Below are 19,349 nucleotides of genomic sequence, written 5' to 3'. Positions count from 1 at the left end.
AGACACAGTTATGGGATATTTTAGGATTTGGGATTTATCTCATGTATACGTCCCATACGTTCGCCATGACGACAGAGACGTCCGACCTGTCAGCAGCTCCCGCTGAAAGGTTCATGTTGGTCCGAACCGGAGCAGCTGGTCCAGTTCAGGACAGAGATCCAGAAGGATCCTCTTAGTACCTAAACCAGCTGATGGTCCAGTCTTAGTCCTGGACCAGCAGATCAGTCTGGTCCATGAAGACTCGCTACTGATCCTGCCATCAGCAGGTTCCTCTAACGGAGCCAGGGCTGCCGTTGGGATTTGTGGGTTCCATCGTTGAGCTCCTGCCTTTAGTTGTATGTTCAGATCATGTGGTTGATTGTGAAATTGTTGCAGTTCCACTCTTGTGTAATTTATTTGGTGATGTGGGGACTGTCGTGTCCTTCACGTGTGGTCGTGAACTTATTGTTGACGTCACGTTTCCTCATATTCTGGACTTCACTGCATCACCAGTGTCGCCAATGGACAAAACATCAGAAAAGTGTGATTGTTCACTCCTTTAATCAGATATAAGATATATCCAATAGCAGGTCATTAATGGATGTCTTTCTGTCTTTCGTTTGCAGGGTGTTGGAAAATGTTGTTGTATGAGTGACTCCAGACTTTCTTTCTGTACACTTTCATTCTAAACAACATCTCGCACTCACACAAACACGTTTCAGGCCGCATTCCTTATTGTAAATCTGTGGGTGTCTCCGTCACTGTTGTTGGTAAAAAACATTAACTAACATAATCGATGAAGGCTTGATGAAGCCATTAATGTTAAATGTCTTGTATTTCAAAAAGGGTTTACTTCCTACATTTGTGTTTTCTGATAAATTGAAGTCAAATTTGACTTAATTTGATTCAGGTTTATTAGTTTCCAATGGTCAATTTTGTTTCTGTAGTACAACATTTGAGTCGATCAGAGTATTAAATCATCACAAACAGTCATTGTAGGAGCTTACAGTAGTCAGGGGAAGGAACATTCTCTGTTCTGAAATCAAGCTGGAAATACATTTTTATCCCCGATATTGATTACATAGAAAATGATAAATACAAATTTATTATGTTCTGTTTTTTTGCTTCTCTACAGATGGCATCCAAAGGTCTCATAATGCTGGACAGCCTTGTCGATGCCACTACAAGTATCTTGGTATTCCTCAGTCCGACATTCCTCAGGTGTGGGCCAGTACTCAATCCAAGAGTTTTCACCAAGCATGTACTGGTATCTGGGCACAGCAATAGAAAAATGCAGTATGTAACCAGATATTTTATTGTTTACAACATACAGTATATAACTAGTACTACTAGATCAGAGTGGATCACAATAAGAAAAAAAGTTTAAATCTCGAGCTCTTATTTCCATTACACATGCAGAAAAGTAAGTTTCTTGGCCTTTAAATTAATTTTCCAGGTGCAAACAAGAATGTCATTCAAACAAAGAACTGATGAATGTTTGAAACCCTGCCTCAGGTCAGACAGGACCATATTGACAAAGAATGTGGTCTGCAGAGAACTTCCTTCCCAGGACCGGTGAGAACTTCCCTCACCTTGTTGAAGCATACAGTCAGAGGCACTGCATACCGACAGGCAAGGTGGACAGGACCCCAGAACACTGGCCACAACTTGATAGAATGCACGATGAGTAAATGCTGCAACTTTAGCCTTAACAGATGGGGAATGACCCAAATAATAATATAACTTCGACTTGCATCACATTAGGTTTTGTTTATTGAGTCAACTACCTGTAGACCAGCTCGCTGTGTCAGGTGCTACAGTTAAAAGAGTTTGGTGACTACTCATCCGAAAAGCAGTGTAAAGACCAAGGGGTAAATCCACAAAGAACAGATTGTGCCCGCAAATAGCGCTGTGAATTGCGCTGCATTAGCGCCTGCAATTTGCCCTGCTTTAAGGTCCTATTCACAAAGGATTTTGCTCTAATGATATACCGGAGCAAACACGCCCATAAAGTTTTGCGGCTGAGTGCAATTTGCACTTGTCTGAGTGAGCGGAGCTGTTTCCAGTGTTCTCCGTATTTCAGCACACAGATTGGTCCATAATGAAAACTGCAGAGAGCACAAGCCTCAACTTTCATGTATTTGTACTTCTAGTATTTCGCAGGCAGATAGATAGATAGATAGATAGATAGATAGATAGATAGATAGATAGATAGATAGATAGATAGATAGATAGATAGATAGATAGATAGATAGATAGATAGATAGATAGATAGATAGATAGATAGATAGATAGATCCTTATTCATCCCCAAAGGGAAATTCAACCGTCCAGCAGCTCATCAAAACATAAACAAAAATCAACCACACTTCCATTCAGACAATAAAAGCACATTCATAATATTAAAATAAACATATAAGGTTTTTAAACAAATATCGTGTAAAGTGAAAACTAAAATATAGTCCAGTTGTGGCAGAGGTGAGTGTGTGAAATTGAGTTCAGGACGAGTTAAACAGTCTTATTGCTGCGGGGACGCAAGGATCTCCTGAACCGCTCCGTGCGCAGTGAGCGGAGGCTGTGGACCCGACCGCTGCAGCTGCTGCCCCTCTGTTGCTCCTGGAGGCTGTGGAGAGGGTGTCTGCTATTGTCCATTATAGCACTCAGTTTGTTGAGTTTGCCCCTCTCCACCACAGATCTTAGCGGGTCCAGACTCCTGCCCAACACTGAGACCGCTTTTTTGACCAGTTTGTTCAGTCGCCTGGTGTTTTTGATTGCAAGGCTGCCTCCCCAACACAAAGCAGCAAAAAAGAGTGCACTGGCCACCATCGTGTGGTAGAACATAGCCATCATCTCCACACACACATCAAAAGACCTCAGTGTCTGTATGACACAAGCTAATGAAATGTCAAATGTTAAGAGGCTGTGCGCATTTACGCACAAGGCACAGCACCAGTAACTTCATTAACACTGGATCGGGATCAGATCAGGATCTAATGGTAATTCATGTTCTTTGTTTTGCTACACACACCTACAGGTCAGCTGTTAAACACACACATTCTAGATTTATATGTTTATATGGTGGAATTGTTTGTAATAAAGCAGCCCCTTATGTATGGATGAATCCTGAACTCCGTCCTGTTACTTTTATTTTTAAATCCGATAAGTCCACAACCTCACTAGATCTGATTGTGTACAGTCATGTCTGACTGTAGATTTCACCCTTAATATCATTCAGTATCACACAGGCTTGAATGACATTGAAGAGAGAGAGAAACAGAGACAGAGTGGGAGTGAGGAGTTTGCGCGCAGTTTAATACACGCTTCTGAAACACGGTATTTGCTCCACTATTTTTGCGTGTGGCAAATAGCTCTGGCCTTTGTGAATTAGGCGCTTTTTGCAATGAGGCTTATTTGCATAGAAAGGGGGCAATTTTGTGCCGAATGTATGAATATTACCTAATTTGCATGCATGCAAATGGCACCGGCGCAGACTGCCACTATTTGCTTGGCAGCGCAGTTTGTGGTGCAATTCGCCCTTTGCGGGTGCTTTGTGAATTAGACGCTCTCTTTTTGTCTCATTTGCACCGGTTTAGCGGCCGCAAAAGCCGCGCAATCCTTTTGTGGATTTGGCCCCAACTGTACTGGGGCCTCATTTATAAAGCTCGCTTGTGCACAAAACAGGGCTTGAAAGATGCGCAAGCCACCTTCTACACAAAGGTTGGGATTTAAAAAGAAAAAACTAACCGAAAAATGTGCGTATCCCTACGCCAACCCAGACCCTCCCGTAGGAACAGTCGTAAGATATGGGGAACTGGCGACGCAGGCGGTGAGGTGGTGAAATGAAGCCAGATTCATACTTTTAATGTCATCACATATCAGAATATAATAGCGCTGATCGTGTCCTCAGTTGCTGCTGCAGCTGCCGTGCTGGGCGCCTTGCCGGGCGCCGTGCCGGGAACCTCCTCGTCACCCACCGCGACAACTGTAGAGTGACTGAGGACAGAACAAGTGCCGGGCCACTCTACGGAGCCCCTAAAGGGACTCAGATTTTTTATATATATACATATATATATATATATATATATATATATATATATATATATATATATATATATATAATGAGTTTTACGCGCGCGTGAAACCTTTACGCGTGCGCGTAAGCCTAAATTATGGTTCCGCGTTAAAACGACGCAGAGCCTACGCTGTAGGTTATGCGGCGACGCGCACTGTACGGTGCGCGTCGCCGCGTAACCTACGCCGTATGCTCTGCGTCGATTTAACGCGGAACCATAAATCAGCCTTGAGCAGCACTGAGGGGAGAGGGGAGGGTAGGAGGGAGGAGGGGGAGCGGGGCTGCCGTTCCGTCCTCGCATCGCCTTCGCACAGGGTGTCTTGATGATTTGCAATTACAGTCTGAGCCTACCGTAAAAAGTGGGGGGGACAAAAACATGATTTTGAAAAGTGGGGGGGACGTGCCCCCCCTGTCCCCAATGGAAATTGCGCCCTTGCGCCTCACGGCGTTTTATTTTCACTCGCTTTATTTTATACTATTTATAGTTTTACTGTGACCACCAAATAATGTCTTTTTCCTGGCCTCCACCTAATCCACAACATCTCGATCTCGGTCTCTGTGAAATTTAGTGGCACGGTGGCTCGGCACGTCTCATTCATCCTGACACGCAGCACAAACAGGCTGCAGGAAGCCGCTGCGCATGCTCAGCAGGCTCATTCATATGCAAATACAGTCATGAATGACTTTGCATTGCCCATTTATGGTATGAAGAGGGCGTGTAGAGGGCGGGATATGAGGCGAATTCACCTGCGCAACCTTCCAGCTGGACTGTGATTTATAAAGCGAACATTGCGTCCAAGTGTGCGTGCACAGGGTTTTATTTTTTATTTTTTTTGCGCCTGCCATTTTCGGCTTTTGGGTTTACGTGCACTTTTAGTATGGATCCTACACACTCTTTTATAAATGAGGCCCCAGGTCTTGAGGCGAGGACCAAGTCTGGACCAAGTAGTTGTGATTCGGAAAAGGGCACAAACTAAATGTTGGGCCTTTTTCTGTTTGTTTTACACAGCCAGAACATACTTACAAGCTGCCTTCTGAGTAAATATCTGAGGATGGACCCATGATCAGGTAGGTTTTGCCAGTTCTTAGATCTAGAGCTTCTCTGCAGTGCTGAAAACTGAGGAATGTGCGAGGTTTGCCTTGTGTACCGATGTCCAAACTTCCTGCAAAAAAAAAGCATTTTAATGACAGTATGAACAGCACAAGAGCTTACGAATATAACTATTATTGTTTACTTAAACACATAATTCATGAAACTATGTGTAGATTTTCTTATTGGATTTAACTCTAGAAAAATTATATTTGAATGTCTTTTACATTAGTGTGTATAGCCTATTACAAAAATGGAAAGGTTTGTCGGCTAAAATAAGATAAATGCAAAGATTTCTCACTGACCATGTGTGCTGCTTAAGTAATAATACACTATAGTGGTTTATAAAGATTTATATCCCAAACTATAAAAAAAAGGGTAGATTGTACCTACCTTCTTTAAATGTTTTCAATATCTGCATTTTGTACATATCAGCCGCCAAGCCATCCTCAAAATCTTCAACCCTCACTTTGTAAACTGTTAGGACACAATTTGACACATGAACTGAAAAGTCAGTTCATGTCGTAAAGCCTAACTAAAACCCTAGTCAAAACCTCTTATATAATACAAATCACACTCCAACTCAAAAAATTACCCCAGGGGGAAAAAAAGAACTCTTACCAAACTCAATTTTGTTCGTAGGGGTAGATTCACAAGCCTTTTCAGTGCGTTCGTCATTGCTGATGTTCTGCTTTCTCTGCCTACTACAACTCTCTGAAAATAAAGAGAATTATGTTAATGAGTGTGTTTGTGTGTACACCAAGTACTTGGTTCTATCGTGGTTTAAACCTCCCACATATTTCTTTCTCTGTGCCTTTATAAAAGATAAAAATTACAAACAGAAAATACAGCAGCAATATTTTGGGCTACATATCGGCCAGTTTTTAAAATCAGCAGCCTCGGGATAATATGTACATAAATTTCTCCCTCAAGTGCAGAGATGGAACTCTTTAACGAGACTGTAGAGATGATACAGATGTTTACGATGGTATTAAAGGGAACCCTGCATATTAAGACATGTAGTCCCTAATTAGCCACAATTGTTCTCTTATACTAAAATATGTTGTTAGAAACACATAAAATAATCTAATTGCTTTAAAAATCTACAATGTTTATTACATATTTTGACCTGCGGGAGGCGCCATGTTTTACCTGCGCAATGTATTCTGGGGGCGATGACGTACGACGGTGGCTCTGGGAAGATAAGCCCCATTAGTTTAACTGGGACAGGTATCTAAAACATAGTTGAGCAGCTCTCTCCCGGCCGTGGAGGCTGACGAGGGAGCCCATAAGACGCCTCGGTTCAGGCAAACTGGATCAAAGTTCTGTGATGCACGGGAGATCTGCAAAAATTATCAATGTTGTGCGCATCTTACCAGTGCATTAGGCTCCTGCGTAGACGGCGTAGGCTACGCCGTAGCCTGCGTAGGCTACGCTGTAGCCCGCGTAGCCGGGGCTCCACAGCCCGCAGCGCTCCGCCACCCGCTCGCCGCTCTCCGCTCTCGCTGCCGCCGCCGGGATGGAGACGCCGGTGGGCAATATGCACGTTTGAGTGGGCATAGCCCCCCCCTCTCCCCCCTAAAACCGGCCTCGGTGCTGGGTGATGACAGACCCGACGCTGAGGGGACTGGCCCGGGACTTTGACGAAACGGGAGGCGCAGACTTCGCTTCAAATAGGCAAGAACATCTTTATTTAATTTAATGACGCCAGATCTGGCTGGGGTTTTTATTGTAGCATCGGTTATCTGCTAGTTGAAACGTGTGGTCTGTTAGTCTATCTGAGTTTTATGGTGTTTTTATAGTTCATGCTGTATGGGGCTGCACTTTTTTTTTATTTTATTTTACTTTTTTGTAGGTGCGCCCGCACCTTAATGTTCAGCTGTGTTTTCATCTGTGTTTCTGGTGCGCCATCACCTGTTTAGCTGTGTTTTCATCTGTTTCTGGGTGTCAGAACAGTGGACGGGGGTTAGCAGGTGCCACCGTGTGACGTACTACCCAGAACGTAAAAAACAATGGCGACCTACATGTTAAATTATATTTTCAAATTTTATAAAAACGAAGACATCAACAAGGTTTTTTATATCACATTGTTATAATTGATACCAACATTTATCTTTTAAGACCTACATGTCTTAATATGCAGGGTTCCCTTTAACAAGAAGGCAACTCTGTTTGGGAACTAGCAAGAAAGATTCTTGCACTGTTGGAAAATAAATATGGATATAATTAAAATGTTGAAGTAAGACAAGTGCCGAAAACAGACACCGATTTGCACATGTACATCTTTCCTGCTGTAACGAAGTCAATGATTCCACTTGCCATTACTAGCTGTCTGGTTATTATTTATGATTTTCAGCAGTGTCATTGTATGTTTACTGTTTTATTTTGTTACTTTTACTGTAATAAGAGACGTCATTGATATTTACGACGGAGAAGTACGTACTTGAACGCCTCACGCTCGGGAGGTGATGGAGACGCCTCGTGTCGGGTCTCAGTCTGCAATTATGATGCTTGTGGTGAGGCGTTCAAGTACGTACATATCCGTCGTAAATATCAATGACACTTATTACAGTAAAAGTAACAAAATAAAACAGTAAACATACAATGACACTACTAAAACTCATAAATAATAACCAGACAGCTAGTAATGGCAAGTGGAATCATTAACTCTGTTACACTGCCACTCATCTATCCAACAAATCCCCTTCAGTTTGGAGCATGGAGGCAGCAGCCCAGGCCATCAGATAAGTCTGTCAATGGCTTAAGCGGTTTTCACATAGAGGGCGCAAAGCGGCAGCAGCCGCTGGCTTTCCCATTCATTGTGTATGTGCTGCCGCTGCGCAAGGTCGGCTGCGCGCAACAGGGCGCACGCCGCCGAGTTTGAGTGGCGGCAAATGGCGCAAGTGGGCGCAAGACGGCGTAAAGCGGCTTTCACCTAGAACTCGGTTTGTGCCGCGCACACCGCCGGTGTGGGCGCAGACTCGACGCAGAGCCGGTGCAGAGCAGCGCGTGCCTGCGCGCATCGCGTACATATTTGTTGCAAGTTGCTTGGCGACCAAAAAAAAGTTTTTCCAGTCTGGCGCCGTTTTCCCACTCGTTTGGACGTACAGTAGCTACAGCTCGGTTTGCAAAATGCATCTGTCCCTGCTTCAAAGAAAAGCCCTGGCTTTAGTTCTTCTGAGGAAGAGGAGGAGGAGACGTACGGTGGCCGACAAGGGCCAAACACACTGCAACAGCCTAATGCGTCTCAGTTAAGGAAAACGGCTTCAAATACAGAAACGACTCAAATTCACAAACTCAAACACAAGTCTAAACGAGGTACAAAAAAAGGAACGTGGTGCAAATGAAAAAACGTGCTGCAAAAAACAAAGACAAATGCAGCATTATCAAATGCGCTGCAATTAGAGAAACGATGCAAAGCACAAAACGATATAAAACAAGAAACCATCTTCAAAAGAAAAACGCTTCATAACTGGTCACTACAACTGGAAGTGCTCCAAACCTGCAGGAGGCGCTCTCGGCGTAACCGCTCAATGGACAGACACACGGGATGTAGAGAGAGACCGAACAGCTGACTGACCAGCAGTGTTTACATCCATGGTTTAAACATACAGCGGGAACGGTAATGTGATTTTTATCTGACTATATTTATATACGATGTTTATATCACTGTACAACGCTGTACATTATGAGACGTTTCTTTATTATATTTTAACGTTACACCAGACGATACAAGGCTGCACATAATACACATATTGATATAAAGCACCCGTTATAATAGTACATTAAAAAGCCCTCTTGTCACAGTCTTCCATAACATAAACCCTGTCCTTTTTTTCCTTTTGCAGATGTCCTGCCTTTTGCTGTGTATGTGGCTTTTTTAAAGCATGTCAATGATGAGACACCTGCCACTCGTGCACAAGTTGATGCTGCACAACGTAGCACCAGTGCAGGTAAACAGATTCATGATTTTGTAACATAAAATGATTAGAAGGGGGCTTGAAAGGTCCAGATCGTGTTCTTCTATATACAAAATCACTTCTCTCTATCACTATCCAAGTTCAGTAACTGGCATTTAAGGAGTACGAAAACATCCTGCAGAAAGTAATTTTATAGGAACAAAATTAAATGTAAACTCAATAAGAGCATTGAATCAATATGTAATTCCTGTGTGGTTTTTTTTTCAGAGGGAAACTCAAGCGTAGAGACATTTTTGAAGTTTAGGGCAGTTAAAGAAAGGGAGAGAAAGTCTTTCTTTTCAAAGAAACGTCAGGCCTCTCAGTGCGAAAAGAAACAGAAACCAGTGAAGGTATGAACAATTAACATTACATAGGTTGTTGCATAGATTTAGCCGTCAGTGTAGACCCACACCTTGTCAAGTGACCTATCATATCGATTTGTCATGTTATATCAATTTCCATTTTATTTACTATGTTATTTGTTATTTTGCAGATTTATGTTGGAGTCATGAGGTTGACAGGTGACTCCCTAAAACCTGTAAGAGGGAAGTCACTCCCTCTTGACATTCAGCCTCACTGGTCATCAGAGCAGCTATTGGCTGCTGCTGTTAAAAAAACAAATGGATTTTAACCAGGACATGCAGGATGCTGTCCATGTTTTGTTGTACCCTGATGGCAGACAAGTGATAAAGTTCCCAGGAACGGATGAACCTTTCACTGCCAGGAAGTACAAGGAGGCAATAGGGAAGGCCTACCAGAAGATAACACTATACATTTGCACTTCAGAGGATTTTGAAGCCAGTTGTAAGTGTTCCATTTCATATTTCATTCATGGTTTGATTTTCAGTCTTTCCACTTATCTTATATCTATCTATATCTTATCTTATCACTATATCTTATCTTTGCTGTGGAAGATACATTCTGCCAATTACTCAAAACATTATAGTAATTTCTGTCTAAATGCATTTTTTCAAAGGTTATACTGGACAGTCTTCAAGTGAAGATGACAGTGTTGTCCATGTGAACTTGCCATCTGTGGAAAATGATCTCTCTGACGCTGTGGTAAGTGCATACATGTTAAAGCGATAGTTCAACATTTTGGCAAATTGACCTATTGCCATAACAGGCACTGATAGTAGAAGGTACCCACTCATATGACTATAGGGATTATAGCAATAGGCCAATTTGCCAAACGGTTAGCTCTTAAATGTTACCAGTCTTCTCTGATACTGCTAAGCATTTTCTAAGCATTTTATTGTGTTTTTTCTCTATGAATATTTTGTAGGTTCAAGGATGGGCTTTCAGCACTTAATGTGATTCATGCTTTGGAGCAGCATGCATCCATATTCAAGGCATTTATGTGCTCAAGTGTGGAACAGCTGACATCCACAACACTAGATAACCTTTTCGAGGTTCAACTCAGTGAACAAGGCACCACAAGACGCCAAGAGGAAACCAGAGTACTAGCATTCTGGAGAGACTATCTCCTCGATACAGAAGGTTTATTACAGTAGCATTTCATACCATTGTTCCCATTTCTCTCATCTTTTATGAATGACAGGTTTAATAAAACACATTTTTATAACTTTTTTTTTTTCAGATAAACACACAGGACTTTCCCTCCCTGACATCCTCGCCACAGGACTCAGTTCCTAATCTGGGATTAACCCAAGACCAAAGCTGTTGTTTCAAAGGGTGTCTCGCTTCCCATGCAGCAGAACCTGTGCAAACACAATGGAAATTTCACTGTCAATGACTTATGAAGAGTTTCGAAAGGACATGGACTTTGGAATACAAAATTCACCTGGTTTTGGACTGTACTCATTTTTTTTATTGTATAACAGACTGTTAGGTGGACATTTAGGGCCCGATTTACTAAAGGTTTGCGTGTGTTAAAACGTGTGCAAACTTGACAGCACCCGCAAACCAAAGTGCCAGCTGATCTACTAACAGCGTGCAAAGAGGACTGCGTCTCTGAAATGCGCAAAATTGCACACGCAATTCAGTTAGTACTTTTGCCCTGATGAATAATCAATATGGGGCGTACCCGCCAGAACGCGCTAAATACTGGGAGGGGAAGATGCAAATTGCTCCATTTACCACGCGCAATTAGATTTACCAAGCCTGAAAGTAATTGCGCGTATTGTGATTGCGTCTGTATTTAATACGTTCGAAAGGAAGGTGCTAATCTGCTGCTGCCGTTATTGTGGCAAGGAGGCGACATCCAAAATCAAAGAATACGCAGAGAGAGAGTCTTTATTCTGCTGCATGCTATTTTAAAAATGGTTGCACAAGTTTTATTAAAGGCCACTTTTTCTTTAGTTCTTCGCCTTATATCTTTGCCACCTTATTTTATTGTGCCCCCCTCCACTCGCCCACAAGCAGGCCAAGCCTTTGTGCCAAAACTTTGTATTTTATTGATTATTTATCTTATTGAACGTGAAATCATCCTTCGTAAATTACATTTAATTAAAACCCGTGCTTATTAATCACAAAACACAGGTTAAACATCATGACCAAATCTGCTCCGTCCCGCTGTGTCAGGATTAGCGCAGAGACTGCAGCTTCGCCTGAATTATGGTTCCGCGTTAAATCGACGGCGTAGCCGACGCGTAGGGTCGCGGGCAGGGTGCGTCGCCGCGTTTAGCCTACGCCGTCGGTTCTGCGTTGGTGTGACGCGGAACCATAAATCAGCCTGTAGTGTGCGCTGTGCGCTGTTCTGAACACTTCTCTTCTTTCGGCCATATGATGGTCCCGTCTGTCACACATTTACTGTCAGTGTTTGCTATATAATATATAATATTTGCAATATACTGTGGACATCTGAATAAAAACTTAACTCATAAATAGATGAATCAAAGCGCTTTCCAGCTCTGTGTCTGAATTGTCTTTTTCTCCTCAGATCATGCTGAGCACCGCCGGGTCACGCAAACCCGGCCAATTCAATATTAAAATCAAATTCGGTCCTGTGGCCCGTTTTTCTATTTCGTATTTTTGATCTGTGCCTAAAATTGAAATATGAAAAACCAGACGTTTTTCTGTTTTTTGTGTTACCAACTGCATTTATTCTATCGCAGGTTTTCTCCGATATTGCGTTTCTTTTGGTAATGTTTAAATTTCTTTGCTGTAGTTCATGAATGTATTTATTTGCCTCTTCCACTAATATCTCTAACTCCAACTCGTTCAATTTCATTTTGCGCTTGTGACTTGTGACTGTGCATTCCATCCACTCTCCATGGCGCAAACATAAGACGCGCAACACCTCATTTAAATACTGCGGTTTGCACCTGTTATCAATTGCGCACGCAATCTTAGTTGATCACCCGCAAACCACGCAACAACTGCACGCGCAAACTTTTTCAGTGCACACGCAATTTAGTACTCTTTATTTAGGATCTTAGTAAATCGGGCCCTTAGTGTCTAAAGTTCAACAGTTATTACCTGTATTTTCAGTTCTGTTACAAATCAGCCATGTTCTTCAATGTGATATAGAGTTCCACACAGGTCTCCCAGGTCATTGGCTGCATTAGACCACTTTGTCTCTGTAGATCCTCAAAGTGTGACTGGAGATGGCGATCTCCACATGGACTGTGTGTTGGCTCACTCTCAAATGGCCGCAGTTCCTCCAGTGAAACTGGAAACCCACAGTCAGTTCCACCAAACCTGGGAGTGAAAATATATTCATAGTATTAGTGTTATGTGTTGTTTGAACTACCGAGCTGAAACTAAGACTATTACCTTTTCTAGTATTATGTTAGTGCAAGACTTTTTCACATCTTTTGATGATGTTCATTGTTGTTGTGTTTTATAATGTTATTTGAATGAATTAAGTTTATTCAGTCATTGCAACACAAAACAACACCAAATAAACATTGTACACAGCATTAACTTTTCATACAAAACCAAAAAATGTGTTGAACAATAACTGAAAAGGCATAGGCAGAAGCAAACTGCTTATAAAAGCCTATCCTATAGTACCAACTTTCTATTTTTGGCTACCAACCTCCAGAAAACCAAAAAGAGAATAGAAAAGCAAAGAAACAACAAAAGGCAAAGAAACAATAGAAAAGCAAAGAAACATTAACAGATGGTCAATTTCAGGGAAGATAAAAAGTTAAACACTGAAAACTAACCTGTGAGGTAGTTTGTACATGACCTCTGGTTTACCAGATGGACAACGAGACTGTTTAACAGGTCTGATTGTATGAGTGCTCCACTTTTCTCCGCATTCATCAAAGTCACTTTGTAGCACATCCATAAACACATATCGCAGGAGACATGTGTGCACACGACTATTATTGAAGAGATTTCTCTCTCTCAGATCGTTCAGAAGGTCCATCCAAAATTGCGACCTGAATACACAAACTGGAATTAGAGTGATGCATTTCATGTTATGTTTTTGGATTGTGATTCAATCTAAAATGTTGCAATTTAATGATAAATATAATTTGAAAAATATGTTTCTAGCTTGTAAAGAAAAAAATACATATAATAATGACACCTGTGTTTGCGAAAATATGACCACCAGCTTTCGATCCTTTGATTTGCCGTTGAGGAGCCGTACAAATGACTGGCAGCCCCAGCATAGTCGTCAGTGTGAGATGATCGTAAGGTACAATGAATTGCCACCATTGTGCCATTTTCAGTACCACAGTCAGTGCGTAGTCGCATTGGAATGATTCCACATTCTGACAGACAGTTCAGATAATTCTGGGCAATGACCACTGGGTCATTGTTGCTTGCTCCACATTTCAACCACAGTACTTTTCGAGAGTATCCATCTATGCAGCCACTTATTCCAAAACCGTACAGCTTTAACTTATCATATCCATCCACGTGCCAGACATAATTGAGTCCATCAGAACTGTAAACTCTTTTTACAAATTTTCTGCTTGCACAAAGTTGAATTCCTTGTGGATCAAGTTCTCTCATCAGGGCCATAACATCATCCCTCTTAACAGTCAGAGAGTACTTTAGGCGCAGTGTCTGCCACATTGAACGGTAGCCATAGTGTTGACCTGGACCCTTTTACTCTTCCTGTATGGCAGCACGAACGGTGGCAAGAGGAGAATAGTATTTTTGCCTGGATAAAGACAAACTATTCAGCTTCCTCTTCAGGGAGCGAAGGCTCATATGAACATTGTGTTTTGAAGCCAAAAAATCCAAAATTTCTGCATTGCTGTAGCCATGAGCAAAATATCTTTGTATTAGATCTTCTTTTGTGGGAATATCTGATGCTGGCCCTGGATGGACGGTGGAGAACACACAACAGAACATAAATGCACATTTTCTACCCTATGGCAGTGAAACTCACTATCTGCACCTCAATGACACACAGTTGATAACCTCAAGATTTGATTAACTATATCAGGGGTCACCAACCCTGGTCCTCGAGGGCCGGTGTCCTGCATGTTTTAGATGTTTCCCTGCTTTAACACACCTGATTCTAATTAATCATCGTCATCAGCTTGTCATCCAGGGCTGCACAATTCTGTTAATGACACAGTCACTTGTATCATGGTGCAATGAAGCAGGGAAACATCTAAAACCTGCAGGGACACCGGCCCTCGAGGACCAGGATTGGTGACCCCTGAACTATATCACCAAGCACTGTAACTTTAACTTTTTTGTTAAAAGTCAAATAAATGCATTTTACGTAAGAACGTGATGTGAACTACATCAATGTTATTAACAAACTGGATATGAGTCCACTTACTGTTGTCTGCCTCTGCCAAAAATTGCACATTAGAGCCACATGAGCCACAGAACATGTGAATTGTTCCCAGATGTTGTCTACAGTAAGGGCAAAACATAGTAGCCTGGAAAAAAGAAGATAGATCAGTATAATCTAGAAAAACTAAAAATGAAAAACATGATAAGTAACGTTAACATTACTGAGATGAGTATTAATAGCTACTCTTCACTACCTCTTGATATACACACACAATGGACATCATTCATAACTGCTTACAAATTAACTGCTGTCATTAACAAGCATAACATGTAATGTGCAATGCTGTATGTTATGGAAGACTGTCATAAGAGGACTTTTTAATGTACTATATGTAACGTTAACAGGTGCTTTATGTCAATCTCTAATCATGATCTTATCTTATTAATATTATGTGCAGCCTTGTATCGCCTGGTGTAAAATATAATAAAGAAACGTCTCGTAATGTACAGCGTTGTACAGTGATATAAACATTGTATATAAATATAGTCAGATAAAAATCACATTACCGTTCCCGCTGTATGTTTAAACCATGGATGTAAACACTGTGGTTCAGTCAGCTGTTCGGTCTCTCTCTACATCCCGTGTGTCTGTCCATTCAGCTGTTACGCCGAGAGCGCCCCCTGCAGGTTTGGAGCACTTCCAGTTGTAGTGACCAGTTATGACGCGTTTTTCTTTTGAAGATAGTTTCTTGTTTTATATCGTTTTGTGCTTTGCATCAATTCTCTATTTGCAGCGCATTTGATGATGCTGCATTTGCCCCGCCCCTTCCGCCCGTTCATCGCTGCTTGCAGCTTTATTTTTATGCTTTATTTTTCTTTAATGCAAACCCTATTTATGCTTCTTTTTGCTTGTTATGCAGAGTTTCGCTCTTCCCTGTGATTCTTCAAATCCAGTTAACTATGGTTCCCCCATCAAGTGTCACTCATGAGAACTAATTGTGCTGCATCATTTCCCTTTTTGGAATACTTCTGTAGTAATAATACTTTAAAATACACCACATATATCAAAAGTAGGCTACTTGAGAAAACTCAATACTGGTGTCATGCCGTTGGATCCTTCTGGTCAGTCCACACCTACAGCCAAGTTTCAACCAGTTTCCAACCTTTAAAGCAAATGCAGCGGCTGATTTGGCAATCTTTTCAAGGGATTTTTCCATTTAATGTTTTTGATTTCTAGCATTTTATAGTCCATTTTGAAATTTTCAGGTGAATTTTGTACCATGTAGAAAGTACAAACAAATGCTGATATGTACAATTTTAGTAGTGTCATATCCCTACCATATGCTTATGACAGATTATAGAAATCCCTTTACCTTCAGCACAGATACATTCATTTTCTTTGCAAAATGTCAATAGTTCTCCACTGTGCCTTTCAGGATGATAAAATTTCACACAATGTTTCCCTGTGTGGGAAAAAAAAGAGTCTTAAGGTTGAAAAAACAAACAAAAACATTAAAGTCATTAAGTCATGAAATCATTTGTTTGCTTTTGGCTCATAACCTTTTAAAAATATTTTAAAAGAATAAAAATAAGATCACTCTGAGCTGTTAGTATGATTTATATATGCGGTAACCGGAAGACAAGTGTAAATCACAACTGTAACTGTAAATTGCACATTTACAGGTACTGTATACTAGCCCCGTGGCTGGAGTCTAGATTAAAGAGTGCTTAAGCAATTATTTTATTCTCTTTTACTGGAATGTAAAGAGAATTGTAAACAAGAAAAACAAAAAGAAGGTTCTTGAATTAAGCATACACCTTTAAATGTGCTCCTTAATTAAACCCAAAGATTAGAAAATACTCTGATTTTGGGAACAGGGAATATGTTTGCCTGCTTCCTAATGATGAATAAACTACATTAAAGAGACTTACTGTTGTTGTATTCATAGACTGACACAGCAGCTGGTTGCAAGATACGCACTCTTAGCTGCTGCCGGATCCTGAAAGAGATCTCCTCTGGGTGTTTGTTGGAAACCTGCATAGATGACATCACGGGTGTGTGGTGAATGTCGTGGATTTTTTTCCTTATTTTTTGAGGAAAAATCTCTCTAAAACTCAGTTTAAGGGATCATGTATTGACAAGATGTTTTTTTTTTTTATCTGGACAGCAAAATATGTTTCCTGTCAAGAGCAATGTTCAGATGCCCAGACTTCCTTCACCCCAGACACTTCCTCCAGCTCTTCCGAGGGGAGTCCGAGGCGTTCCCAGGCCAGCCGAGAGACATAGTCTCTCCAGCGTGTCCTGGGTCTTTCCCGGGAAAACCCGGGGCCCCATGCCTGGAACACCTCCCTAGGGAGGCGTCCAGGAGGATCCGGTACAGATGCCCAAGCCACCTCAGCTGACTCCTCTCAATGTGAAGGAGCAGCGGCTCGACTCCGAGCTCCTCCCGGGTGACCGAACTCCTCACCCTATCTCTAAGGGAGCGTCCAGCCACCCTGCGGAGGAAACTCATCTCGGCCGCTTGTATCCGCGATCTTGTCCTTTCGGTCACTACCCAAAGTTCATGACCATAGGTGAGGGTAGGGGCGTAGATTGACCGGTAAATCAAGAGCTTCGCCTTTCGACTCAGCTCCCTTTTCACCACGACGGTCCGGTACATCGACCGCATAACTGCGGACGCTGCACCGATCCGTTTGTCAATCTCACGCTCCATTGTTCCCTCACTATTGAACAAGATCCCGAGATACTTGAACTCCTCCACCTGAGGCAGGACTTCTCCACCCACCCGGAGAAGGCACGCCACCCTTTTCCGATGGAGAACCATGGCCTCGGTTTTGGAGGTGCTGATTCTCATCCCTGCTGTGTCGCACTCGGCCTCAAACCGCCTATTGAGTCAGCTTTAGTTTTAATTTTGAATTGAGAGTCCGCTTAAGTGCCTATTTGAGACTCAGCCTTATTTTATTTCTGAATTTTATTTATTTAACTGTACTTGTATTGCATTTTTGAATAATGCACCTGGCCTAATTGGTTTGCTGATGTGCTTGAGCTTTTTCTTTTGAATTTCATTTATGAAACACACTTCACCAATAAAAATGTGGATTTCAAATCTTCCCTTCTTAGTGTATTCAATTGATTAGTCATGCACTGCAATTTTGCGAATTCTTTATTTGGGGACCTTTAGCAGATATGAGATTAAAATGCGATTAATTAGATTAATTAATTATAAATCCTGTAATTAATTAGATTCATTTTTTTAATCGCCTGACAGCACTACTTTATATACATCCTCTTGGTGTGGTGCATAACAATTAATCCCCTCAGAGTTCTCACGGGTGTGAAATTAAATGATCCACACCAAAAGAGAACCAGGCTGTAAATGTGTTTATTTCTGCTCTTAGATAGTTAGTACTTGAATTAAACGCACAAAGACAGATTTTCAAAATAAAAGAGGAAACAATTCATAACACAAGGACAAACAAAAAAGATCAAGAAAAACACAAGAATACGAAGACTGCACTTGAAGTTGAGATAGTCACCAAGAAAAGCTTACCTTTCTCATGTAAATTATGAGGGAGCCTTTATCTGAAAGAGCTTTGTTTGTCTCATAGTGTGAAATGAGAGAGGCATGTCCACTGGATAACTATTCACACAAAGAGTTTAAAAAGTTATTTAAATTAATCGTTGGTACAAATATGATCTGTGTTAAGATAGGATGATCTAATAAATTATTTATTTTAATGCAGTTCTTACAGAGTCTAGATCATTTTTGTTGAAAGTGAAGCCAGTTGGTAAACCAATTTCCAGGACTGATGTAGATGCATTGCGGTCCTCATTCTTAAACCTGTAACCAGAGCAAAATGATAGATCATAAAGCAAGGTTTTTAAACAAAGCGTAGTCATCAACTTTTATTTATGAATCACTGTCAGGTGTATCTCCAACGGCATGGGTTTCCCACACTTGAAAAGGAGAGGATTTGGACCAGACTCAGGATTTCACTTGCTTAAGTTTTTTTTATTGACCAGTTTGTCAGTTAATTAGTTAGTCAGTTAGTTAGGTGGAAAACCGGTAGCCTCTTTGCTCTTATTTCCTCTTCCCCATGCGTTTTCTCTAGTGATCCCTAGTGATTTCTGTATAATTTTGCCTTTCTGTTGCCGTCAGCAGTCAGCACGCCATGAACAACTCGTGTCATCTCATTGTCTCTGGCACGAGCTGTTATCAATCCAATTGCGCTCACCTGTTGCGCTGAGCTACGGCGCCTCGCTCGGACCCGCGCATACACATGCACGCGCAACCGCTCGCAGACGCACGTCTCTGCAGATCGCCACAACAATCACAGATACACTTTTGCCAGTTTTAGCAAACTATGAGCCCAACATTTTCCTCCAAACCTTAAAGGATTGCTTAAATTAAAAAGTTAGTGACATATTTATAAGTCTGGTTACACATAAACTGTCGATGGTACTTACAAAACATCGATTTTCAGTTTGTAGATTCTTTCACTTTCATTATTTTTCTCTGCAGAAGCAAAAATATTAGTGTATTTGTTAATCTTATTTTGTTTTTTAAATGCAACAT

At 41.4% G+C, this 19,349-nt stretch overlaps 1 protein-coding gene across 7 annotated transcripts in view; it reads right to left on the bottom strand.

Annotated features, from left to right (window-relative positions):
* Positions 1–875: 875 nt before the first annotated feature.
* LOC133443756 (complement C3-like) overlaps positions 876–19,349 on the bottom strand; it is a 68,916-nt gene continuing 50,442 nt past the window's right edge. For 4 of the 7 annotated variants that reach the window (XM_061720990.1, XM_061720966.1, XM_061720954.1 and 1 more), the window contains 9 exons: positions 19,241–19,289; positions 18,524–18,614; positions 18,324–18,413; positions 16,705–16,807; positions 16,146–16,235; positions 5,762–5,854; positions 5,534–5,617; positions 5,075–5,213; positions 876–1,250 (listed from right to left, as the gene is read on the bottom strand). In XM_061720990.1, the coding sequence (XP_061576974.1) occupies positions 1,109–1,250; positions 5,075–5,213; positions 5,534–5,617; positions 5,762–5,854; positions 16,146–16,235; positions 16,705–16,807; positions 18,324–18,413; positions 18,524–18,614; positions 19,241–19,289 (881 nt within the window). In that variant the 3' untranslated portion in view covers positions 876–1,108. Of the gene's footprint in view, positions 1,251–5,074; positions 5,214–5,533; positions 5,618–5,761; positions 5,855–8,762; positions 10,821–12,540; positions 12,763–13,232; positions 13,452–13,600; positions 14,343–14,815; positions 14,919–14,981; positions 15,454–16,145; positions 16,236–16,704; positions 16,808–18,323; positions 18,414–18,523; positions 18,615–19,240; positions 19,290–19,349 lie in introns of those variants that run through there. The other 3 variants (XR_009782689.1, XR_009782688.1, XM_061720976.1) reach the window with 3 other exon arrangements.

The sequence above is a fragment of the Cololabis saira genome, chromosome 1 (genome assembly GCF_033807715.1).
Source record: "Cololabis saira isolate AMF1-May2022 chromosome 1, fColSai1.1, whole genome shotgun sequence".
NCBI classification, from domain to species: Eukaryota; Metazoa; Chordata; class Actinopteri; order Beloniformes; family Belonidae; genus Cololabis; species Cololabis saira.
This window is presented reverse-complemented; position numbering and strand designations above follow the sequence as displayed.